The 27,324-nt window shown below is 46.2% G+C and overlaps 1 protein-coding gene across 1 annotated transcript in view; it reads right to left on the bottom strand.

The window, feature by feature from the left end:
- The window catches only part of F9 (coagulation factor IX), a 187,885-nt gene that overhangs the window by 63,697 nt on the left and 96,864 nt on the right, over positions 1-27,324 (bottom strand). Inside the window, exons 5-6 of the mRNA XM_073543575.1 lie at positions 26,254-26,388; positions 25,470-25,696 (exon numbers count right to left, since the gene is read on the bottom strand). Coding sequence (XP_073399676.1) covers positions 25,470-25,696; positions 26,254-26,388 — 362 coding nt within the window. The remainder of the gene's footprint in view (positions 1-25,469; positions 25,697-26,253; positions 26,389-27,324) is intronic.

Below are 27,324 nucleotides of genomic sequence, written 5' to 3'. Positions count from 1 at the left end.
TAAAAACAATTAAAAACCAAATGCCCAGAAAAAAGACATGGGTTTTAGCCCCACAGACCCAAGAAAAGTATCACAGTCAATACAAATAACGATTTTCTGGACAGCAAAGTACTGAAATAATTATTTGCTAGATGTAGCAAAGCCTAAATAGAAAAATACAGTGCATAATGCTAGACAATCGCAGCCGAAAGGCATAAAACAATTCAAAGAAGGTCACTAAGTGCTTTAAATAGTGCAAAGGTGGACTGGCAGAATTACAATAAGTCCTTGCCAAAGCAGCCCCACAAACAATTAAGGGGGTACATATGAAGAGACGCAAAGAAATAATGAAAATGAGCAGCAGTTAGATGCCACAAATGGAAATGATCCTAGTGGGAAAGGCTTCCACAGCATCCCTTGAGAACGACCAGGAGGACTGCCAAATGAAGCATAAAGAGCCTAACGCGTGTCGCCACACAAGGTCGCTTCATCAGGGGCAAATATTAATGAGACTGCTTGTTCCTGCTGTTAAATAGACCCACCTGTAATGTATAATAATTAGATCTGTCTCTTTAAGCAAGCCAGACTTATGGGACTTGGGGGGTGGAGACAAGAGGGATGAGAAGGGAAGTTTCAGTTTCACTTCTGGTAGCATGGGAATGCAAGTGTTATGCTGTGTGCTGGAGGACGAAGAATAAAACATATCTAAAGTTTAATACATTGAATTCGTCATAACGTGTGGATATTACAACTGGCGACGAGGATGGGATATAATCACCTACTGCTGTGAGTACGGACTCTATTTTACCACTTCACACGCCAGCACCACTGAGAGACTCTATCATGGCTGACTACTTGCACACATTCCCACAGTTTGATATGACTGATGTCATTAATCTCTCCCATAACTGGAGAAAATGGCTAAACAGATTTGAGAATTTCCTAGAAGCCATGGACATAAAGGAGGAGAAAAGAAAGAGAGCTTTGCTCCTGCATTGTGCAGGCACAGGAGTCTATGACATATACAGTACGTTACCTGCAGCAGAAACAGGCACATACAGCAACTGCACTAAAGCTCTCACTGGCTACTTCAACCCCAAACAGAACATCAGATATGAAAGATATAAATTCAGGATTGCCAAGCAGCTTCCAGAAGAGTCCATAGACACTTATGTCACACGGCTGAAAGAGTTAGCACATGGATGTGCCTTTACAGATGTAGATGATGAAATCCTAACTCAAATAATTGTCACCTGCTCGTCTAATAACCTAAGGCGTAAGGCTCTGCAGCAGGATATCTCTCTACATGATTTGCTCAAAATGGCCCGTGCTATAGAAATAGCAGATCATCATGCTACCGTAATGGAGAATGGGGATAAATTACATGTGCATAATCTCAAACAGAAAAATTTACCAGACAAACAAGCCCAGAAACAGAAGAAATGTTATAGATGTGGACAGGATTTCCCTCACCTCCAGAACAAATGTCCAGCTATGGGACAAACCTGCAGTAAATGTGGAAAAGGGAATCATTTTGCAGCTGTTTGCAAATCAGCGCACTACAAGCCTCCGCTGCCTATGACAAAATCTGCAGATGTAAAAGTGATAAATCAGGACACAGAAGACATGTCTGCGACTGAGAACTATGTGTTCACTACCTCTGTCACTGGTTCAGTACAGTCTCCCTGTGTTACACTCTCAATCTGCAACACTGACATTACCTTTACAACAGATACAGGAGCTTCAGTGGATATCATAGATGGCACTACATATGAACAATTGAAAACAAGGCCAGTCTTACAACAAGTGCAGACTAAAATCTTTCCTTATGGATCTAAAACACCTCTAGCTATAATGGGACAATTTGATGCTGAAATTAGATATAAAGAAAACAGGCAGACAACCACTTTCCACACATTGCAAGGATTGGGAGGCTGTCTTCTCAGCTATCACACTGCCTTGGAGCTAGGGCTCATCCAGATTATTCATACCATAACTGACCCTGCGGATATGGATGTACAAACTATGGTGAACAGCTTTCCCTCCCTATTTAGTGGTTTGGGAAAACTAAAGGACTCTCAAGTACACCTTCATGTGGATGACAATGTTCGTCCAGTAGCCCAGCCTCACAGGCGTATTCTATTTCACCTGAGACAGAAGGTAGAAAAAGAACTCCAATTGCTCATGGATGAGGACGTTATTGAAACTGTTACTGGTCCCACTCCGTGGGTCTCTCCACTTGTGGTAGTTCCAAAACCAAAGACTCCTGATCAAGTGAGACTGTGTGTTGACATGCGCCTGCCCAACACCGCTATACAGAGGGAAAGACATATCTCACCTACGATTGATGACATTATTCATTTATTAAATGGAGCCACCGTCTTCTCAAAGCTCGACCTCAATAAGGGATATCATCAATTAGAACTGAGTCCAGAGTCCCGATACTTGACCACATTTTCCACCCATGTGGGCCTCAGAAGATACAAAAGATTGACTTTTGGAGTCTGCTCAGCAGCAGAAATTTTTCAGGATGCAATAAGGAGTGTCATTCAACACATCCCAAATGCCTTTAATTACAGTGATGACATATTGGTTTTTGGTAAAACTCAAGCTGAGCATAATCGTGCTCTATATGCTATCTTCGAATGTCTGCTTTCTGCTGGACTCACTTTAAACAAAGAGAAGTGCGAGTTTGACAAGGGTTCATTAGAATTCTATGGTCACATCTTCTCGGCAAAAGGAGTACAACCAGACCCCAAGAAAGTGGAAGCTATCAGAACAGCCTCAATTCCACAGGATGCCAGTGAAGTGCGTTCTTTCCTTGGAATGGCAAGTTACTGTGCTAGATATATTCCGAATTTTTCAACAATCAGCAATCCACTACGGGAACTTACAAAACAAAGTTGTATTTTTCAATGGTCTCAAGACTGTCAGGCCTCTTTTGAAACAATTAAAAATGAACTCTGCTCGACAACCACTATGGCTTATTTTGATCCAGCTCTTCGAACTGAACTGATTGTGGACGCCAGTCCCGTGGGACTGGGTGCTATTCTAGTGCAGTACAAGGATAACAATCAAAATCCTCACATCATTTCTTATGCAAGTAAGAGCCTAACAAACACTGAAAGAAAATATTCTCAACCTGAAAAAGAAAGCTTGGCAGTTGTCTGGGGATGTGAACACTTTCACTTATTTCTCTATGGAGCTCCCTTCACCATTGTCACAGATCATCAAGCACTTCTTACAATTTTTGGAAATCCCAGAGCTAAAATGCCTGCACGAATTGAACGATGGGGCCTACGTCTACAGGACTACAACTATAAAATTGTTCACAAACCTGGAAAATACAGCAATCCGGCTGATTATCTTTCAAGACATCCTACTAATGATGATATACCTGTGCATTCCTCCATTGAAGAATACCTACGTTTTGTTACAGATCATGCCGTGCCAAAAGCACTTTCTCTTGATCAATTTATAAATGAAACAACAAAAGACAAGACACTCTGTGCCCTAATACAAATCATCCAAAATCGAAGGTGGCATGAAATTCAAAAGGAAAAATTTCCTGATTCTGAGATTGATCTGAAAGAGTTGAAACTATTCTCAAACGTACGTGAGGAATTATCAGTCACTGAAGAGCACCTCATTCTTCGAGGTACCAAACTAGTTGTACCTAAGACTTTGCGTAACTTAGTCATACAGATAGCACATGAAGGTCATTTAGGAATTGTTGGCACAAAGAAGTTACTCAGAGAAAAAGTGTGGTTCCCAAATATGGATCACTTGGTGGAAGAAAAGATTAGACGCTGTTCTACTTGTCAATTAATCACTCCATCATCAAACTTAGAGCCATTACAAATGTCTCCGTTACCCACTGCTGTCTGGGAGGAAGTGGCAGTCGATATATATGGACCATTGCCAAATGGCCAATACATTCTCGTAACAATTGATGAATATTCTCGATACCCTGTCATTTCATTTATCTCTTCAACATCTGCTAATAATGTCATACCAGAGCTGGACGACATTTTCTCGGCATATGGTATTCCAAGAGTGGTCAATACAGACAATGGACCTCCATTCAATGGACATGTGTTTACACAATTTTCTGAATACTTGGGATTCAATCACAGGAAAATCACACCTTGCTGGCCGCAAGCCAATGGAATTGTGGAACGTTTTATGCGCACTATGAGGAAGCGTATCAAGGCAGCGAGTCTGGAGCACATCCCACTGAAACAGTCATTATACAAATTCATGTGTAATTACCACAATATGCCACACTCCACTACTAATGCTGCTCCAGCTCATTTAATGTTCAGCAGAACCCTGCGTATACGTCTCCCAGATGTGACCAGCCATCCCCGACCGAGTGACTCCTCAGTGAGATCCACAGATTTCTCCAACAAACAAGCCATGAAACGTTATGCAGACAGAAGGCGAAGGACACAGTCAAGTGCCATCGAAAGAGGGGATGTCGTGGTGGTACGTCAAAGACCAACCAATAAGACCTCACCTGTACAGTCATGGCCAAAAGTTTTGAGAATGACACAAATATTAATTTTTACAAAGTCTACTGCTTCATTTTTTCTAATGGCAATTTGCATATACTCCAGAATGTTATCAAGAGTGATCAGCTTAACAGCAATTACTTGCAAAGTCAATATTTGCCTAGAAAATTAACTCTATCCCCCAAAACACATTTCAACATCATTGCAGCCCTGCCTTAAAAGGACCAGCTAACATCGTTTCAGTGATTGCTCCATTAACACAGGTGTGGGTGTTGATGAGGACAGGGCTGGAGATCAATCTGTCATGATTAAGTAAGAATGACACCACTGAACACTTTAAAAGGAGGCTGGTGCTTGGCATCATTGTTTCTCTTCTGTTAACCATGGTTATCTCTAAAGAAACACGTGCAGTCATCATTGCACTGCACAAAAATGGCCTAACAGGGAAGAGTATTGCAGCTAGAAAGATTGCACCTCAGTCAACAATCTATCGCATCATCAAAAACTTCAAGGAGAGAGGTTCCCTTGTTGCCAAAAAGGCTCCAGGGCGCCCAAGAAAGACCAGCAAGCGCCAGGACCATCTCTTAAGTGTTTCAGCTGTGGGATCGGGCTACCAGCAGTGCAGAGCTTGCTCAGGAATGGCAGCAGGCAGGTGTGAGTGCATCTGCACGCACTGTGAGGCGGAGACTCTTGGAGCAAGGCCTGGTCTCAAGGAGGGCAGCAAAGAAGCCACTTCTCTCCAGAAAAAACATCATGGATAGACTGATATTCTGCAAGAGGTACAGGGAGTGGACTGCTGAGGACTGGGGTAAAGTGATTTTCTCTGATGAATCCCCTTTAGGATTGTTTGGGACATCTGGAAAACAGCTTATTTGGAGACCAGGTGAGCGCTACCACCAGTCTTGTCCTGAAGCCATTCATGTGTGGGGTTGCTTCTCAGCCAAGGGAATGGGCTCTCTTTCAGTCTTGCCTAAAAACACAGCCATGAATAAAGAATGGTACCAGAATGTCCTCCAAGAGCAACTTCTCCCAACCGTCCAAGAGCAGTTTGGCGATCAACAATGCCTTTTTCAACATGATGGAGCACCTTGCCTTAAAGCAAAGGTGATAACTAAATGGCTCAGGGAACAAAACATAGAGATTTTGGGACCATGGCCTGGAAACTCCCCAGATCTTAATCCCATTGAGAACTTGTGGTCAATCATCAAGAGATGGGTGGACAAATAAAAACCTTCAAATTCAGACAAAATAAAAGCATTGATTTTGCAAGAATGGACTGCTATCAGTCAGGATTTGATCCAGAAGTTGATTGAGAGCATGCCAGGGAGAATTGCTGAGGTCCTGAAGAAGAAGGGTCAACACTGCAAATATTGACTTGCTGCATTAACTCATTCTAACTGTCAATATAACCTTTTGTTACTCATAATATGATTGCAATTATATTTCTGTATGTGATAAAAACATCTGACAAACACACATAAAAACCAGAGGGCAGCAGATCATGTGAAAATATAATATTTGTGTCATTCTCAAAACCTTTGGCCATGACTGTATATGGTCCTGCAAAATATTATGTTACTAAAAGGAAAGGCAGCATGATCACAGCTGAACGAGATGGACACTCCATAACGCAAAATTCTTCATATTTTAAAGTCATACCGCAGAATGATGACAATGAACTCTCTTTGGTGGAAGATTTGGTATCCGATGGTGGAGAGGACCAACAAGAGGTAGCTGGTCCATCTATAATGAACCCTCTCAATGAGCCCAGACGTTATCCTACACGAGAGAGAAGAGCTCCATCGAGGCTTATTGAAGAAGTGTAACTACAGTTTTGTTTGTTTTTTTTTTGTTTGTTTCTCTGGTTTTGGAATTGAACAAATAAGACAAAACGGACATATGATTTTCTTTGGACATTTTTCATGTTGTTGCATTTATCAGTAATATGGGTTATTTATAGTAAAAAAAAAAAAAAAAGGGGATGATGTAATGTATAATAATTAGATCTGTCTCTTTAAGCAAGCCAGACTTATGGGACTTGGGGGGTGGAGACAAGAGGGATGAGAAGGGAAGTTTCAGTTTTCACTTCTGTGTAGCATGGGAATGCAACTGTTATGCTGTGTGCTGGAGGACGAAGAATAAAACATATCTAAAGTTTAATACCTTGAATTCGTCATAACGTGTGGATATTACACCACCTATAATCAAGATATCAATGTCAGCTGCCGTGGAGTGCGAGGAAAGAAAAAACACAGAGCAAGGCGAGCCTTATTATATAGATATAATTTGGCAACAGTGAGGCTGCACAAGCTTATGATCGTCGCCCACAATACACAAATATGGAGGCCAGCACGCATCAAGGCTCAGACTGGACGAGTGATAAATGCCCCATAGTCCATTTGCAGGGGTGACCGTAACGTATTGTCTCCCATTCTATGACCGCACATAGGACAATACAACATAGTGTGCATAGGTGCATACTAACTAACTTGAAGGCATAGACACATCAACGAGTATATAAATTTCTCCCACGTGGTATATACAAATACACAACACCTGAAAATAAAAAAGGTGTATAAGAATCCAAAAGACAGAGTGTTATGTCCTTACATGATTTGAGCCCTTATCTCTACTGAAGGGTGGTTAAATACAATGACCGTAAAACGAATATGTAGGAGAGTCTCCCCAAAAAAACCTAAATAAGAAATCAAAAAAAGAAAAAAAAACTTCCCTTTTGGAAGTGCATTGAGCAGCAAGGTGGTGTGCTGGTAAAAGGGGAAAAAAAAAACTCTTTTAAATCTTCTGCCTGAGCGAGTGTGAACGAGCTGAGTGTGACCTGAGTGTAAGTGCGAACTGTGGTAAGTGTGTGACTTGAGATTCAGTGACTTTGGATTCAGGGAGTTTCCAAGGGAGGTATTACTGAATTGCTGTTACATTATATTAATATTTTTTTTTTTTGCTTATCTTATTGTCTGGTGCAATCCCCATTAGGATGTGCTCCACTATTGCCAATGCCATCCAGTGCACGTCTTGCCGCATGTATGAAATCCTTGAACAGCCGGTCGAGGGTGCATACTGCTGTGCAAGATGTGAGCACGTTGTGCATTTGGAAGCCCAGATACTGGATCTAAATGTGCAGCTGGCAACACTGTGATCCATAGACAATATGGAAAGGAGTCTTCTGCTCACTGAGCAGACGCTCAATGGGATAGATGAGGGGGGGATGCTAGGTTGGAGCTGCAGGACAATGAAGCAGCTAGCTGGATGACAGAAGGCAGGGTAGAGGGAAGAGCACCAGGGAGGCTAGTCCTGATCTGGCACACCCCAATAAGTTTGCTAAGTTGGGAGATGAGGGGAGTATTAGTGCAGGAGTAGCACTGCTGCAGGAAGGCATGTCCTCTGAAAGCCGGAGGAGTGTCTGCTCCAGTAAGGGGGGAAATAGGAGAGCAGGGCAGGTCAGACAGGTTCTGGTAGTGGGAGACTCAATTATTAGGGGAACAGATAGGGCAATCTGTCACAAAGACAGGGATCGTCGAACGGTGTGCTGCCTACCTGGCGCTCGAGTCCGACACATCGCTGATTGGGTTGACAGATTACTGGGAGGGGCTGGAGAGGATCCAGCGGTCATGGTGCACATTGGCACAAATGACAAAGTTAGAGGTAGGTGGAAGGTCCTTAAAGATGATTTCAGGGAATTAGGCTGCAAGCTTAAAGCAAGGACCTCCAAGTTGGTATTTTCGGAAATACTTCCTGTACCACGTGCCATGCCAGAGAGGCAACGGGAGATTAGGGAGGTTAATAAGTGGCTCAGGAATTGATGTAGGAAGGAGGGGTTTGGGTTCCTGCAGAACTGGGCCGACTTCTCAGTTGGCTACAGGTTCTACGCTAGGGATGGGCTGCACCTCAATGGGGAGGGTGCAGCTGTGCTGGGGGAGAAAATGGCTAGAAGGTTGGAGGAGTGTTTAAACTAGGGACGGGGGGGAGGGTATTCCTTTTATAGGAGGGGAAGACAGTGCAGATAGAGACTTGGGCACAAATAATGAAATTGGTGGTGGGGGTGGCATGGGGGGTGGGTTTAGAACAGTTAATAATTTAAGAAAGAATAGAGGTACAGAGAGATACAGTACATAAAGTGCATGTATAGTAATACCAGAAGCCTTGCCAACAAAATGGAGGAATTGGAGTTAATGTTATTGGAACATAAGTATAACATGGTGGGGATATCTGAGATATGGCTGGATGAGAGCCACGACTGGGTGGTTAATTTACAGGGCTATAGTCTGTTCAGAAATGACCGTACTAATAAACGAGGGGGAGGTGTGTGTTTATATGTAAAATCATCCTTAAAACCCATCCTTCGTGATAATATAAATGAATCTAATGAAAATGTAGAGTCCCTGTGGGTAGAGATAAGGGGAGGGGGGAAAAATAATAAATTACTGATAGGGGTTTGTTATAAGTCTCCAAAAATAATGGAAGCAACAGAGAATATCCTCATAAAGCAAATAGATGAAGCAGCGACTCAAGGAGAAGTCATTATGATGGGGGACTTCAACTACCCTGAAATACATTGGGGAACCGAAACCTGCAGTTCCAGCAAAGGTAATAGGTTTTTGACTACTATGAGAGACAATATCCTTTCGCAACTGGTTCAGGACCCAACAAGAGGGGGGGCACTGCTAGACCTAATATTAACCAACAGGCCAGACCACATATCAAATATAAGGGTTGAGGGTCACTTGGGTAATAGTGATCACAAATTAATAAGTTTTCATGTATCCTTTAATAAGATGTGTAGAAGAGGGGTTACAAGGACACTAAACTTCAGGAAGGCAAATTTCCAACGGATGAGAGATGATCTTGGTGCAATTAACTGGGACGATATCCTGAGACATAAAAATACACAAAGAAAATGGGAGACGTTTATTAGCATCCTGAATAGGACCTGTGCACAATATATACCGTATGGGAATAAACATGCGAGAAATAGGAGGAAACCACTATGGCTAAATAGAGCTGTAAGGGGTGCAATAAGAGATAAAAATAAAGCATTTAAAGAATTAAAGCAAGTAGGTAGTGATGAGGCATTAAATAAATACAGAAGATTAAATAAATTCTGTAAAAAGCAAATCAAGACAGCAAAGATTGAGACAGAGAGACTCATTGCCAGAGAAAGTAAAAATAATCCCAAAATATTCTTTAACTACATAAATAGTAAGAAACTAAGAAATTATAGTGTTGGCCCCCTTAAAAATAGTCTGGGTGAAATGGTGGATGAGGATGAGGAAAAAGCCAATAAGCTAAATGACTTTTTTTCATCAGTATTTACACAAGAAAATCCCATGACGGATAACATGATCAGGGATAAAAATTCTCCATTAAATGTCACCTGCTTAACCCAGCAGGAAGTACGGCGGCGTCTAAAAATCACTAAAATTGACAAATCCCCGGGCCCGGATGGGATACATCCCCGAGTACTGCAGGAATTAAGCACAGTCATAGATAGACCATTATTTTTAATCTTTAAAGATTCCATAATAACAGGGTCTGTACCACAGGACTGGCGTATAGCAAATGTGGTGCCAATATTCAAAAAGGGGACAAAATCTGAACTCAGAAATTATAGGCCAGTAAGTTTAACTTCAACTGTGGTTAAAATCCTGGAGGGTTTTCTAAGAGATACTGGAGTATCTGGAGAAGAATAACCTCATGACCCAATATCAACATGGGTTTACGAGGAACCGTTCCTGTCAGACTAATCCGATAAGCTTTTATGAAGAGGTAAGTTCCAGACTGGACCAAGGGAATGCAGTGGACGTGGTGTACATGGACTTTTCAAAAGCTTTTGACACGGTGCCACACAAAAGGTTGATACATAAAATGAGAACAATGGGGATAAGGGAAAATATGTGTAGGTGGGTTAAGAGCTGGCTCAGGGATAGGAAACAAAGAGTGGTTATTAATGGAGCACACTCGGACTGGGTCACGGTTAGCAGTGGGGTACCACAGGGGTCAGTTTTGGGCCCGCTTCTTTTTAACATATTTATTAATGACCTTGTAGGGGGCATAGAGAGTAGAATTTCAATATTTGCAGATGACACTAAACTCTGCAGGGTAATCAGTACAGAGGAGGACAATTTTATATTACAGGAGGATTTATGTAAATTAGAAGCTTGGGCTGATAAATGGCAAATGAGCTTTAATGGGGATAAATGTAAGGTCATGCACTTGGGTAGAACGAACAAGATGTATAATTATGTGCTTAATTGTAAAACACTGGTAACACAGTCACTGAAAAAGACCTGGGTGTATGGGTGGACGACAAACTCACATTTAGCGGCCAGTGTCAGGCAGCTGCTGCAAAGGCAAATAAAATAATGGGATGCATTAAAAGAGTCCTAGATGCTCATGAGGAGAACATAATTTTACCTCTATATAAGTCACTAGTGCGACCACACTTAGAATACTGTGTACAGTTCTGGTCTCCGGTGTATAAGAAAGACATAGCTGAACTGGAGCGGGTGCAGAGAAGAGCGACCAAGGTTATTAGGGAACTGGGGGGTCTGCAATACCAAGACAGGTTATTACACTTGGGGTTATTTAGTTTGGAGAATCGAAGGCTTAGCGGTGATCTTATTACAATGTATAAATATATGTGGGGACAATACCAAGACCTTTCTAATGATCTTTTTACTCTTAGACCTGTGATGGGGACAAGGGGGCATCCTCTACGTCTGGAGGAAAGAAGGTTTAAGCATACTCACAGACGCGGATTCTTTACTGTAAGAGCAGTGAGACTATGGAACTCTCTGCCATATGATGTTGTAATGAGTGATTCCCTACTAAAATTTAAGAAGGGACTGGATGCCTTTCTTGAAAAGTATAATATTACAGGGTATATACACTAGTCGCCTTAATATTGCGTTGATCCAGGGAGCTAGTCTGATTGCTGTATGTGGAGTCGGGAAGGAATTTTTTTCCCTAATGTGAAGCTTACTGTTTGCCACATGGGTTTTTTTTGCCTTCCTCTGGATCAACATGTTAGGGCAAGTTAGGATAGGATATGGGTTGAACTAGATGGACTTAAAGTCTCCCTTCAACCTTAATAACTATGTTACTATGTTACATGTATATTAGTCATTAAAGATTAAGCTGCAATCAGGCAGCCATCCGAGTATCATACAAAAGATGACAGTGTTGGTGGATAGATATAGGTGCCTGAAAGGCTGAATGCTGTGTCCTTATATAGTTTGAGTCCCTATGTATAAAAGGCCAGATAAAATAACCTCACGGTGGGTATAAAGGAGAGCCTCCCCACAAGACCCTTGATGAAAAATAAGAAAGTAAAAAAAACAGGTATTTAACCAGCAAAGATTGAGCTGCAATCAGGCAGCCATCCGAGCGTATTACAGAAATAGAACTATCTAATATATAAAGCTTAATGTGGGTGTGTATGTACGGTATGTATATATGTATGTCCGAGATTGGCATCCGCACCGTCGCAGCTACAGCCACAAAATTTGGCACAGTCACACATCTGGACCCCGAGAGCATCATAGGCTATGTTGCGAGGCGAAATTTTAACCACGCGCGTTCCAATTCACCAAACAATTTTGCCCCTATCTACATAATGGGGAAAAGTGAAAGGAAAAGTGTTGGAGGCAAATTGACAGCTGCCAGATGTGAACAAGGGGGACTTAAAGAATGAGAGCGATGGCGCCAAAGAGTATATACCGTACAGTTGCCAAGGTGGGGCCCTGACATGGGATACTCGCCACACACGGGGATATGAACACACACACAAAATGCGCCACACACTCTACCACGTGCTTCAACACATATTTCACCCTCAGCACACATTTCACCACTCATACACCAACCTCACCACATAAAAGTCCAAACACAAAAGTCGCCACTCAAAACTCGCCACGCTGTACCAGAGCTGTTTAAAAGATGAAAAATGAGCTGTGATTGGTTGCTATTAGCAACAGTTTTCTTTGTAGACAGTTGTGGTAACTGAGGCCTATTATTCTTATCATTTCTATGGTGTTATCGTCCTTCTGTAAAGCTGGAAATAACACAATTTATTACCGTGCCAACACAGACCACCCTCTGACACAGACTGCAGGGGGAGCCCAGTATCACACAGGATAGGATTAGATACATGGCTCAGCAGTCAGTATCACACAGGATAGGATTAGATACACGGCTCAGCAGTCAGTATCACACAGGATAGGATTAGATACACAGCTCAGCAGTCAGTATCACACAGGAGAGGATTAGATACACAGCTCAGCAGTCAGTATCACACAGGAGAGGATTAGATACACAGCTTAGCAGTCAGTATCACACAGGATAGGATTAGATACACAGCTCAGCAGACAGTATCACACAAGATAGGATTAGATACACAAATCAGCAGACAGTATCACACAGGAGAGGATTAGATACACGGCTCAGCAGTCAGTATCACACAGGATAGGATTAGATACACAGCTCAGCAGTCAGTATCACACAGGATAGGATTAGATACACGGCTCAGCAGTCATGACGTTGGTATTGTCAAGTTGCTCCGAGCAGGGGAGACGGGACCATCCCAAATACCCACACCCCCCCCAACTCGTATTAACCCCCATACGCCGCATCATAAAACCAAGGACCAAAGGTTTCTTTTGGAATTTATATGGCCACAGCAGCCTTTTATTAAAACAACAAAACAACAACAATAATAAAGCATTATAAATAACATAAATACATTAACTTGAACCCGGAGGAGGAGGCCTTGAAGCCACAAGATCTAGGTGAATTGACCCCAAAATGCTGTGGACAGAACCCAACATATTACTCCCAGCCGTTACCCCACAGGCTCGGGAGCACCAACCACCGACACATCTGTCCACTATGCAACTAGGGGATCCGCACTCTTTACGGAAACTCCCCATCCACCTTTTACCAGATCACCACCACCAACTTATAAACGGAGGAGACCCTATACAGTGAATCTCCAAAACCTATTTCCAACCGTCTCCAAGGACTCCCCCCCTTCCAAACCGCCATGACCCAAGTTGACACCAACGCTACTATCCACCAGCTAAAGGGAGGGAGGGCGGGACAAGCTGCCGGTAAGAGCGGGAACAGAGAGGGAGGAAGGCCCACTGCACCCCTTTTTATATGTGCAACGTCCCCATTTCCCAAAACGCTCCCCCCACCCTCTCCTTCCAACCCCCCGTCATGTTGGCCTCCGCCCATGCCTCTTCTGTGAGGGAGGGGGAGGCTCAGCTCCGGCCATTGCTTGACGTTGGTATTGTCAAGTTGCTCCGAGCAGGGGAGACGGGACCATCCCAAATACCCGCACCCCCCCAACTCATATTAACCTCCATACGCCGCATCATAAAACCAAGGACCAAAGGTTTCTTTTGGAATTTATAAGGCCACAGCAGCCTTTTATTAAAACAACAAAACAACAATAATAATAAAGCATTATAAATAACATAAATACAGTAACTTGAAACCAGAGGAGGAGTCCTTGAAGCCACAAGATCTAGGTGAATTGACCCCAAAATGCTGTGGACAGAACCCAACATATTACTCCCAGCCGTTACCCCACAGGCTCGGGAGCACCAACCACCGACACATCTGTCCACTATGCAACTAGGGGATCCGCACTCTTTACGGAAACTCCCCATCCACCTTTCACCAGATCACCACCACCAACTTATAAACGGAGGAGACCCTATACAGTGAATCTCCAAAACCAATTTCCAACCGACTCCAAAGACTCCCCCCCTTCCAAACCGCCATGACCCAAGTAGACACCAACGCTACTATCCACCAGCTAAAGGGAGGGAGGGTGGGACAAGCTGCCGGTAAGAGCGGGAACAGAGAGGGAGGAAGGCCCACTGCACCCCTTTTTATATGTGCAACGCCCCCATTTCCCAAAACGCTCTCCCCACCCTCTCCTTCCAACCCCCCCGTCATGTTGGCCTCCGCCCACGCCTCTTCTGTGAGGGAGGGGGAGGCTCAGCTCCGGCCATTGCTTGACATTGGTATTGTCAAGTTGCTCCGAGCAGGGGAGACGGGACCATCCCAAATACCCGCACCCCCCCAACTCGTATTAACCCCCATACGCCGCATCATAAAACCAAGGACCAAAGGTTTCTTTTGGAATTTATATGGCCACAGCAGCCTTTTATTAAAACAACAAAACAACAATAATAATAAAGCATTATAAATAACATAAATACAGTAACTTGAACCCGGAGGAGGAGTCCTTGAAGCCACAAGATCTAGGTGAATTGACCCCAAAATGCTGTGGACAGAACCCAACCTATTACTCCCAGCCGTTACCCCACAGGCTCGGGAGCACCAACCACCGACACATCTGTCCACTATGCAACTAGGGGATCCGCACTCTTTACGGAAACTCCCCATCCACCTTTCACCAGATCACCACCACCAACTTATAAACGGAGGAGACCCTATACAGTGAATCTCCAAAACCAATTTCCAACCGTCTCCAAGGACTCCCCCCTTCCAAACCGCCATGACCCAAGTAGACACCAACGCTACTATCCACCAGCTAAAGGGAGGGAGGGCGGGACAAGCTGCCGGTAAGAGCGGGAACAGAGAGGGAGGAAGGCCCACTGCACCCCTTTTTATATGTGCAACGCCCCCATTTCCCAAAACGCTCCCCCACCCTCTCCTTCCAACCCCCCGTCATGTTGGCCTCCACCCACGCCTCTTCTGTGAGGGAGGGGGAGGCTTAGCTCCGGCCATTGCTTGATGTTGGTATTGTCAAGTTGCTCTGAGCAGGGGAGACGGGACCATCCCAAATACCCGCACCCCCCAACTCATATTAACCCCCATACGCCGCATCATAAAACCAAGGACCAAAGGTTTCTTTTGGAATTTATAAGGCCACAGCAGCCTTTTATTAAAACAACAAAACAACAATAATAATAAAGCATTATAAATAACATAAATACAGTAACTTGAACCCGGAGGAGGAGTCCTTGAAGCCACAAGATCTAGGTGAATTGACCCCAAAATGCTGTGGACAGAACCCAACATATTACTCCCAGCCGTTACCCCACAGGCTCGGGAGCACCAACCACTGACACATCTGTCCACTATGCAACTAGGGGATCCGCACTCTTTACGGAAACTCCCCATCCACCTTTCACCAGATCACCACCACCAACTTATAAACGGAGACCCTATACAGTGAATCTCCAAAACCAATTTCCAACCGACTCCAAGGACTCCCCCCCCCTTCCAAACCGCCACAACGAGGGACCTTGAACACCTCAAGGGCCCGAGACCCCCCGAACACGCCATGCAATGGCCTTCTCAATGCCTTCCTGAAGACCGAGAGTCCAAATATCGAAGCCAACCCCGTTCAAATGGACCCCATCTGCCAACCAAAAATCGCCTTCGCCCTTTTCCAGATCAAAATGACGCACAGCCACGCCCCGTTCCTTACCACAAAGGAAGACACCGCCCTGTTAACTTCAATCCTGGCCTTGTTAACCTTCACCAGGGACCGCATGGAATGCCACCGCCTGCGTGGAACAATGGTGACCCCCCGATACAACAACCATAACCGCAAACAATCCTGCTTGATGTCCTTTATAAGTTCCCGAAAAGGCCTGACCACCAAATCATTGCCCCCCACGTGAAGAACAAGAATGTCCGGTGCGCGATCCAACTGGGCACACACATGAATTTCCTGTAAAACCCTCCGCCATTCCATACCCCTGAAGCCGAGCCACCGCACCACCACCGTGTTCCTGGGGAAGCCCAGTTGTCTGCCTTCATGTCGGACATCGGCCCTCAAGGCTCCCCAATAAATGAAGGAGTGCCCAAAAATCCAAACCAGCAAAGGGTCGACACCTGCAACAAAAAGGATGAGTGCTAACATCACAAATAAACGACTAAGGCCTAACATAACTCCGATATCGGTTAGACTTCCAACCACCAATGTGCCATATAGAAGCCGGATCCAAACCCCCCACTGCCGCTTCCGTCGCCGCCCCTATCCTGAAAGAATGAGGAGCAAAGCGAGAGTCATCCAGGCCCAGCAACCGAACAGACTTCTTAAAAACGGCACCAAACTGATATCTGGACAAACTACCGCCGTCAAAATGACACAACAGCGACCCAGTCAAGCTAGGATGCAAGTCCCAAAAATTCCTCAAGCACTGAGCAGGGCACAATGCAGAACCAGGCACCTTGCCCAACACCACCCGGCGACCTCTTCCCGACTGATCCGTCTTGGAACGTCGCAACCAAAATTCAACCCCGCCCAAAGTCAATGCAACATCTCTGGCCAATAACCCCCCAGCCAATCTTTTATTGGAAGAAACAAGTTCCCCAACCCGTAAAGCCCCAAAAAATGCGAACGAGAAAGCCAAAGGAAACAACAAAACCTCGTAACGCGTAGAACACACAGACTCCAGTGTAAGGCCCAATTGCTCCAATAAATTAAAGGATACCGGCCTCCTCAAATCCCCCTTGCTTCGGCACCGACGAAAACCCTTCGCCGCTTGTTTTACTAGAAACGACTTTGTCAAATCCCGACTGCCACGCAAGCGAAAGCCAAAGGACAAGCCGGCCAAAATACGAGAAACTTTTGCACACGACCAACCCTCAACGGAGCCGCGCCCCAACCAGGCCAACAACATCCCTTCCTGATCCTGCCCAAAACCATCGACCAGGCCAGCTGTAACAACTTCCTCCCACATCTGCCACACTGCCCGGTAAGTCTCCCAAGTCTTAGGAGCCAAGGAAGCTTCAATCAGCGACTCTGCGGCCCGTAGGCCAGGTTCCACAGTTCCTCCGGACAAGCTAAACCCTCGTCCTCCGCTTCTGGCACCAACGAGCGGAAACGATCCCACTGCAAACGAGAGAGAGAGTCAGCTATGTCGTTCTTGACTCCGGGAACATGAGACGCAGTCACATGTACATTCAAGGACAAACATAGCAAAACCAACTGTTGCAACACTCGAACGACTGGAGGGGACGACATGGTAAGCCCGTTAATCGCGCCCACAACGCCCATGCTGTCACAATTGAAACGAACACGCCGGTCCCGAAACTCAGATCCCCACAAATGGACAGCCACGAGGATCGGAAAAATCTCCAGCAACGTAACGTTACGCACCAAACCGATTGCGATCCACTCATCAGGCCAACGAGACGTGCACCACTGTCCTCTGAAATAAGCACCGAAGCCTATACCGCCAGCAGCATCCGTGAACAATTCCAAGACATCATTGCCAATGACGTCCGACATCACCAAAGAGCGGCCATTGTAGCCATCTAAAAAAGACTCCCAAACCACCAAATCCGCCCTGAGATCCGACGACAATCTGATGAAGTGATGGGGGGCCTGAATCCCTGCAGTAGCGCTGGCCAGCCTACGTGAAAAGACTCGCCCCATCGGCATCACCCGACACGCAAAATTCAACTTCCCCAACACTGACTGGAGGTCACGCAACGATATCTTCTTCAAACGACGCGCCCGAACCACTTCCGCCCGCAAATCCACCAACTTATCCTCAGGTAGCCTGAACTCCCAAGCAACCGTATCAATTACAATCCCCAGAAAACGCAGACACGTACTGGGGCCCTCCGTTTTACCGGGCGCCAACGGCACGCCAAATCGCTCAGAAACCCATTCAATAGCCTGGAGAATTCTCCGAAACGCAACGAATCTGCAGGACCGATGCACAAAAAAATCATCCAAGTAATGGATAACTGAATCCCAACCGGAAACCTCCCGAACGACCCACTCCAGGAAAGAACTAAATGCCTCAAAATACGCACAGGACAATGAGCAACCCATTGGTAAGCACCTGTCCACGAAAAACTTGCCGTCCCAAAAACAACCCAGCAGCCTCATGCTGTCTGGATGAACCGGTAATAAGCAAAACGCAGCTTCAATGTCGGTCTTAGCCAGGAGTGCCCCCCAACCACAGCTCCGCACCCACCGAGCAGCCTCATCAAACGACGAGTAAACCACTGAACAAATCTCCGGATCAATCCCATTGTTGACCGACCTCCCTCGAGGAAACGACAAGTGCTGAATAAGCCGGAATTTATTTGGCTCCTTCTTCGGAACCACACCCAGAGGAGAAACCACCAAATCCGGAAACGGGGGAGCCTCGAAAGGGCCCGCCATGCAGCCCAAAGAAACCTCTTTTTCAATTTTTTCCGAAACAACTGAAGCATGAACCAGCGCAGAACGCAAATTTTTTAGAACTAGCGGAATAACGAAAGGGGGCTGAGGAATAATGAACCCGTCCTTAAAGCCTGCATGTAACAATGCCGCTTTCTCTCTGTCCGTGTATCTATTTAGATAATGGACCATCTTTTCCAGATTCACCGGAGTCACCCCCTTTGGAATTACCGCCCCCAGCTCCCCCCTTCCCTTTCTTAAAACACTTAGATGCTCCATGTGAGGCCCCGTTGCAGGTGGAGCAGAGATGTTTGAATTTGCAGTTCGCCCCAAACTTGCACTACCCGTCGTTGAACTGCCAGCAAACCCCCACCTTGTGATTTCCGGACTGCCCCTGCCCGCTTCCGCTCGTGGCACTGGCGTTTCCGCTACTCTGGCTGGTGCTGCCAGCCCCCCCATGAAAGGAGCTCCCAAACTTGTTTTGCGCTATGACCCGCATCCACAACCCAATATCCTTCTGATCCCAACGAATGGCTGGCCGAACGGCCTTCCTCTGCCGAAATTGCTCATCATACCGAAGCCAGGCCTGACCCCCATAAACTCTGTAAGCTTCCCCGATCGCATCCAGGTAACAAAACAATGCCGATCAATTGTCTGGGGCCTTTTCTCCGATGACGCTTGCAAAAATGGCAAACTCCTGCTGCCAATTCACGAACGTCTGGGGAATGAGTCGCCACCTACGCTTCTCCTCCTCCTCCTTCTTGCTGTCCTCTTTCTTACCCTTGTCCAAATTAAATTTCTCAAGAGGTAATAATGAAAAAATTTCCACGTATTCGTCCTTCCAAATACGCTCCTTTACCTCCTTCTTTAAATGAGCCCCCAGAGGGCCTTCAAGACAAACGTATACTTCCCCATGAGCCCTGTCATCCAAGTGCACCCGACACTCCTGCTCCTTCTCCGTCTGCACAGACACCGACACCGGATCTCGTACACGCCCGGTCGACTCCGACCCGCTCGGCCACACCTGCCCCCCCGGCCTGTGACCCCACTCAAGCCCCCAATAGAGATGACGCAAGAAAACCCTGTTCTAAGCGCGACAACAAATTCCGCACGTCCCCTAACATGTCGACTATGCCCCCACCCACCCCAGTACCATCCGCCGGGGAGCCCACACCCGCCGAAGAGGAAGACAAAACAGTAGACACAGAGGCATACTCACCGGGCTGCGAGGGGGCTGTGGGCCCTCCAGCCGAACGACCAGGATCCACGGATGAAGGTCCACCTGTTCTTGTAGTGAAGCTGGCACCGCTGGACTGACGCTGACACTGATGACTCTCTCCCTGAGGATCCGGGGTGCAGGACCCGAAACCCAGGGTGGATCCCGCTAGCTGATCTCCTGGCGACCACGCTGCCTGGGTCGCCGTGTTGTGGGCCCTGGATCCCCCACCATCCGACCCCGCTGAAACGGCCCCCGGTGATGAAGCACGAGCCCCCGAAGCGCGCCCACTGCCGCCGTCCGTGGGGGTGGAAGCCACAGGCCCTGCCGCTCTGCAGGCCGCTGGATCCCTGCTGCAGGACCTCCTGTCATACCGCCCGGCGTGAGAGGCAGACTACGGTGCGGGAACCCCCCCGCCGCAGGCCCCCGACCCACCCGAAGTCCCCCTCCCGGTGAGGGGTGAAGTGCTGGGCCGCTGTCCTGGATCTGCCTGACCGTGAACCGGAGCAGGAAGCAGGCTGTGCAGCTAGAGCACCGTCAGCACAGCCCCCCGATGCCTGTGTGGAGCTGCGCCGCCCGGCGCGTGTCAGCCCCCCCCCCTGAAGAGAGCGAGACGTCGGGCTGAACACCGCCGCAGGGCCTCGCCGGGCTTGCGGATTCCTCCCAAGCCGGGGCCCGCTATTACGGGGAGTGCGCGGCGCCCGGCTTGGAGGGTCCCGGGAGGAGCTCCTGCGCCGTTGCGAGGCCCGGGGAGCCGATTCAGGGGAGAGCCGCTCAAGAGGCCTCACCCTTCTGGTCCGTCGCTCCCTCGTCCCCGGCTGAGCCGCCTGCTCAGTGGTCCCCGGCGTGATGGAGGCCAGCTGCGCCGCTAACCAGCCCGGCGGCTGCGACAAGGACGCCGCCCGGAGGCATTCCAATGCCCGATCCACAGCAAACATGAAGGCTTGTGACAAGCTGCCGGTAAGAGCGGGAACAGAGAGGGAGGAAGGCCCACTGCACCCCTTTTTATATGTGCAACGCCCCCATTTCCCAAAACGCTCCCCACACCCTCTCCTTCCAACCCCCCGTCATGTTGGCCTCCGCCCACGCCTCTTCTGTGAGGGAGGGGGAGGCTCAGCTCCGGCCATTGCTGTATCACACAGGACAGGAATAGATTCACAGCTCAGCAGTCAGTATCACACAGGAGAGGATTAGATACACGGCTTAGCAGGCAGTATCACACAGGATAGGATTAGATACATGGCTCAGCAGTCAGTATCACACAGGATAGGATTAGATACACGGCTCAGCAGACAGTATCACACAGGATAGGATTAGATACACAGCTCAGCAGACGATATCACACAGGATAGGATTAGATACACAGCTCAGCAGTCAGTATCACACAGGATAGGGTTAGATCAGCAGTCAGTGTCACACAGAATAGAATTAGATACACGGTTCAGCAGACAGTACCACACAGGATAGGAATAGATACACGGTTCAGCAGTCAGTATCACACAGGATAGGATTAGATACACAGCTCAGCAGACAGTATCACACAAGATAGGATTAGATACACAACTCAGCAGACAGTATCACATAGAATAGGATTAGATACACAGCTGAGAAGACAGTATCACACAGGATAGGATTAGATACACGGCTCAGCAGTCAGTAACACACAGGATAGGATTAGATACACAGCTCAGCAGTCAGTACCACACAGGATAGGATTAGATTCACAACTCAGCAGACAGTATCACATAGAATAGGATTAGATACACAGCTGAGCAGACAGTATCACACAGGATAGGATTAGATACACAGCTGAGCAGACAGTATCACACAGGATAGGATTAGATACATGGCTCAGCAGACAGTATCACACAGGATAGGATTAGATACATGGCTCAGCAGACAGTATCACACAGAATAGTATTACATACATGGCTCAGCACACAGTATCACACAGAATAGGATTAGATACACGGCTCAGCAGTCAGTATCACACAGGATAGGATTAGATACATGGCTCAGCAGACAGTATCACACAGAATAGTATTACATACATGGCTCAGCAGTCAGTATCACACAGGATAGGATTAGATACACAGCTCAGCAGACAATATCACACAGGATAGGATTAGATACGCAGCTCAGCACACAGTATCACACAGGATAGGATTAGATACATGGCTCAGCAGACAGTATCACACAGAATAGGATTAGATACACGGCTCAGCAGTCAGTATCACACAGGATAGGATTAGATACACGGCTCAGCAGTCAGTATCACACAGGATAGTATTAGATGCACGGTTTTTATGTGCAATATAATCATTATAATTTGTTATAACTAACCACAGTTGGTTACTATGCCCAGGCAACGCCGGGCTCTTCAGCTAGTCAGTAAATAAATATAGGAGCCTGAAAAGCTGATGTGCCATGTCATTAGTCTGAAGAAGTTAAATAGGCCTACAGTTAGATTTACCGGCCATTTGTTGTATCCTGCTATTTATTTGCTATAGGCAGATCCCTCATACTTTATTATTATCTGTGAATGGTGCCCTCCATTTCGTTTTTCAATGGATACAATGAATGGATGCGCAGAAAAAAAAAAAACAGATTATAACAGGATCCACCTCACTGTTGAAAACTTGACAAATTTTGTGTTAAAAAAAACCCTTAATGATTGAATTTGGCCTACGAGTGGTATAAAAAAATGTCCATTTTTCATCCTGAAAAAAGACGAATAATTTTTCATCCATATGGTGATCCCTGTGTCATTTTTCATGTCTGTCTGTCATTCACATGTCAGTTTTTGACATCTTATCCATAATTTAAAAACAATAAAAGACCAAATACAGTTTGCTACGTAATCACTGCAATGGATCAGTTAAATCTGGATGCTATATGGATGTTGTATCCATTTTTCAATTAACCCACTGAGTTTTGAACTTGAATCTGAAGGATCAGAATAGTTTATCCTGTCTTTACACTATCGATCTATTTGTCCAAATGTCCTTGTGAACTAGTTCATTCATTTACTTAGGCCTATTTGTTGTCTGCTCTCCATTTGGAACACACAGCGCATAAGTATTGCTAACACGATTGTCTGAATGAGCCCCGAGAGAAGGTGAGAGGACAGTTCAGAGAGCTGGCACAGCCAGGAGCAGTATGATATTGGATCTATGTCAGATGATACTAAACTACAGAGTAATCAACACAAAGGAGGATAATTTAATATTAGAGAGGGAATAGGAGGCTGGAGGCTTGGGCGAGAAATAGCAATTGAAGTTTAATGTAGATAAATGTAAGCTTATGCACTTAGGCCTCGGAAATAAAAAGTACAATTTTGTAGTAAAAATGGTAACACACTGGGTAAAACTGTCACTGAAAAAGACTTGGGTGTATGGGTGTACATGTACAACAAACTCCACTTTAGTGTCCAGTGTCAGGCAGCTGCTGCCAAGGCAAAATAAATCATGGGATGCACTAAAAGAGGCATAGATGCTCATGAAAAGAACATAGCTTTGCGTCTTTAGAAGTTATTAGCGTGGATGTAAGGGGGTGAAGCACCGAAGGAGCCGAGGGGGAGTTGCCTTCCTAGCTCCGTGCCCGGAACCATAGAGCAGGGCATTAGGTTCGCCGGGGGATGCTTTAGGGAACTGAACTAGAACCAGGAACAGGAAGAGGACAGGACTGGGAGCGGGAGAATTGCGCAAGCTTTCAGCAGAGCCGCGCAGGGACGGGAGCAGAGAGGACGCTGACACAGGAGGGGAGAGGAGACAGGTGCAGCGACTGAACACTGAGGTACCGCAGACACAGGCGGTGAGCACTGAGCATGAGACTGAGTACGAGAAGCCTGTCACTGCACTGCTTGGAGGGCTGGTCGCTCCCCTCCTGGTAGAGACTTTGTCACACCGACAGACCGCGCACCTTGACAAGACGCTCCCCTGCAGTGAGACCCTGCCTTACCCTGAGACGCTTCCCTGTGACAAAGGGACGTACCGTAACGTGAGACTGACCTGCCAAGAGAGTCTATCTCAGGCAGAGCCCCTGACCATGGTGAGAGAACGCTGCTGCCGCAGCAGAGGGAAGGACCTTGAGTACAGGGGGATACCGCCATCCGCATACCCCTTGGGCTCCCACGTTAACCCCCAATAAGCCAGTTGGACTATACCTAGGACCCCAGAGACAGAGGACATCAAGCACCGCTTGTGCCTCGGTGCCTATGTATGGAGGAGGGCCCCCGCAGAGTGTTCAGGACGGAACCAAAGGGACCGCCATCTAGGTTCCTAAGGGAACTGTACCCGGGGAACGGAGGAGGAGAGTGGACTGCTGGGAGTGACAGGACAGCAAGGGGAGGGGAGAGTATAAAAGGGACAGGGAGCGCGCAGGGGAGTCAGTTGGCGGAACGGCAGACACCAAGCAAGAGACTGTGGGAGTTTGAGAGGGCAAGAGTGACAGACGGTGACCAGAAAGAAGACCAGCAGCAGAGGAGAGATTTACAGTGGCCTGCGGAGAGGAAGCGCCGAACTTACCGACAAGAGTCTGCCGCTTCACTCCAATCCGGGGTCCCGACCTGCCCACGGTCGTCTGCAGCCATTGCCGCTGTGCTCCAGCCCGTTGCGGTCTGTTCGCCACCTCTCGCGGCCACTGCCGCTTCACTCCAGCCCGCGGCTGTGGCCTGCCCGCTGCTGCCCCGCTTCAGCCTACGGCTGCGGCCTGTTCATCATCGCCCACAGCTGACATCACCCCGCTGCAGTTGGCAGTTGGGGCCTACTCCTTGCCTACGGAGAAACTCTTTGCCCAGGCCGTGCACGTGGCCTGCCAACTGCCACTCCTGGTAAATGCGACACAACCCCGCTTGGGGACTGGAGTCTGATTGAACTCGCTAACTAGCGGAACCCTGCTGTTTCTACAGGGGTTACCTCATCAAAGGACTCCCTCAGGGCCTGTTGTGCCCCAACTCCTCGACCATACTGAGGACCAGGGGACACTCATTACTGGTGGAAGAAAGACGATTCAGTCAGGCTGTGGAATGCCGACCACAAGAGGTAGTAATGGCAGACACTATAGCAGCTTTTAATAAAGGGTTGGATGATTTCCTCAATACACATAACATTGTGGGTTATAGTTAATTTAGATAAAAAATGTATACTTGGTGAAGAAATGTTGAACTTCATGGACCGGGGTCTTTTTACAGCCTACTTAACTATGTAACTTGGGGTTATTCAGTTTGGAAAAAACAAAGATTTACAGGTGATCTTATTACAATGTACAACTATGAGGTGACACTACAGAGATATTTCTAATGATAATTTAACACTTAGGCCTTAATTAGCTACTATCCATTAGCATGCATTTGACTCGCTAGGTTCTGTGCCACCTAGTCAAGTGCATCAGAAAACATCTGCCTCTGGGTGTCCTTTCTCAGTTTTCAGTGTGATAGTATTGCAGGTGACATACACGAGACAGGAAAGTAACAATGTCTATTATACCATATACTGTACATACATGTAAGTATATGCTTCTCTCCGTAAAACCCTATTGAAGGACAGAGAGAAAATCACATTTTAATTATATATTACCATACCTGCCATGGAAATTCTCCAATCAAGCTGTCTGTCCCACCAACAATTCTCACGTTTGGATTGACTGTTACTGGCACAATGTTATCTGAACCTTCATCAGGTTGGAGATTTTCTGTCGAGTTGTGATTAATAACAGAGGTGAAATTATAGTCATCGAAATCGAGGATTGACCGGGTAACGTCTTTTGGTAAAGCTTCAGGTGCAGAAACCTTTCCACATGGATATTGTACTGTACAAACAAACCAAGATAATTCAAAGTAAATGAAGTACAGTAGATAGAGGTTTAATTCTTCCTCACACCTTCTGTTTTTTAGATCTTGGACCTAGGTTCTTGAATTTCCTAAACAACATTATCTTCTGCATATAGTGAATGCACTTACAGTACCTGCAAGGACGGACAAATCATAGGTGCCACCTGTACGGCCGCACAGAGGCCCAAGACGCAAGTGGGCCCATTTCTACCTTCAAAGCAAGTGCAATATTGCATTTTTAGGAGCTCTTGGGCTGAAAAAGGCCCATATATTGTTCTTTCCCCGGGGGGCCTTTACTGTCTGTGTCCGCCAGTGAGTACCTGGCCATAGATGTGGACCCTGTTCCAGCAGTTTATTTTGTGCAAAAGTTGGGTTGAGCCCTATATTAGACAGAATCCCAATTTTTTCCTTTCAATATCTGAAGGCGGATCATTTATTACATCATATTAGAGATATTGCTCCAATTCTAATAATTTTCATCTACCACGATATATATCCTGTGCAATTGGTATGAGAAATATTAAAATCTGATTACCTGCTTCCTTGCATGACTTGCCATCTTCTCCCAACTTGTATCCACTGGCGCAGGAACAGATAACTCTTTTACTTGAATCTTCCTTGCACATTTGTTGGCATGCGCCATTGTTAATGGTGCAAGTGATAGGCAGCACTGAAAGAGGAAAAAGGTTTACAAACAATCTTGTGGAAAAGAAGTAGAAAATCTCGAGAGAAAAAAATTGCAAATAGGGTCTTAACTGGTTAAAATCATGGGGTGCACCAGGGAGAGGTACGCTCGCCTTGTTTTGTTGCAACTAAGCAACATGTAAAAAGCATGGATCAACTGCTGCAGGACACGGGTCCAGAGACCGAGGATAATGGTGAAACCGGGTGTATGTGTCCAAATCTGTGCTGCTGATAAAGATGAATGGCAGACGATATTCTTCAAAGCTTTATTTAAAAACAGGTTACATAGTCAACGCGTTTCGAGGTCATGCAGGACCTCTTCCTCAGGATAAAACCTTACTTTACTTTACCAGGTTTTGTCCTGAGGAAGAGGTCCTGCATGACCTTGAAACGCGTTGACTATGTAACCTGTTTTTAAATAAAGCTTTGAAGAATATCGTCTGCCATCCTTCTTTATCAGCAGCGCAGATTTGGACACATACACCCGGTTTCACCAGTCTTGTAGAAAGACGTGTAACAAAGCGAGATGGAAAATTCTACATCACCAAACTATCTGCTGTCTGTCTGTTCTCTATATGAAGCTTTTGCTTAAAGGACTTGTTTAACTAATTTTGCAAAGTTTTTTTTTCAAGTTATGAATAGAAGTGATGCAGGAAACAGGGGACCACAAAACTAGAGAGGGAGAAACCCTCTGTCTGTCACTCGCCATAAAGTCCTGCAATAGGTGATACATTTTATGATAATATTATAGTGTACTTGAAGATGATGAATTGCAGTGCCAAACACATCCCATGGACAGAATTGATTAGTGATGAGTGAGTATACTCGTTGCATGGGTTTTCACATTTGGATGTGCTCGGAGATTTAGTTTCTGTTGCCGTAGCTCCATGATTTGCGGCTGCTAGACAGGCTGAATACATTT

The sequence above is a fragment of the Dendrobates tinctorius genome, unplaced genomic scaffold (assembly GCF_039654945.1).
Source record: "Dendrobates tinctorius isolate UK_male_01 unplaced genomic scaffold, ASM3965494v1 ptg000133l, whole genome shotgun sequence".
Lineage (NCBI taxonomy): Eukaryota > Metazoa > Chordata > Amphibia > Anura > Dendrobatidae > Dendrobates > Dendrobates tinctorius.
Note: the sequence above shows the minus strand (reverse complement) of the source record. Positions and strands in the feature narration are given on the sequence as shown.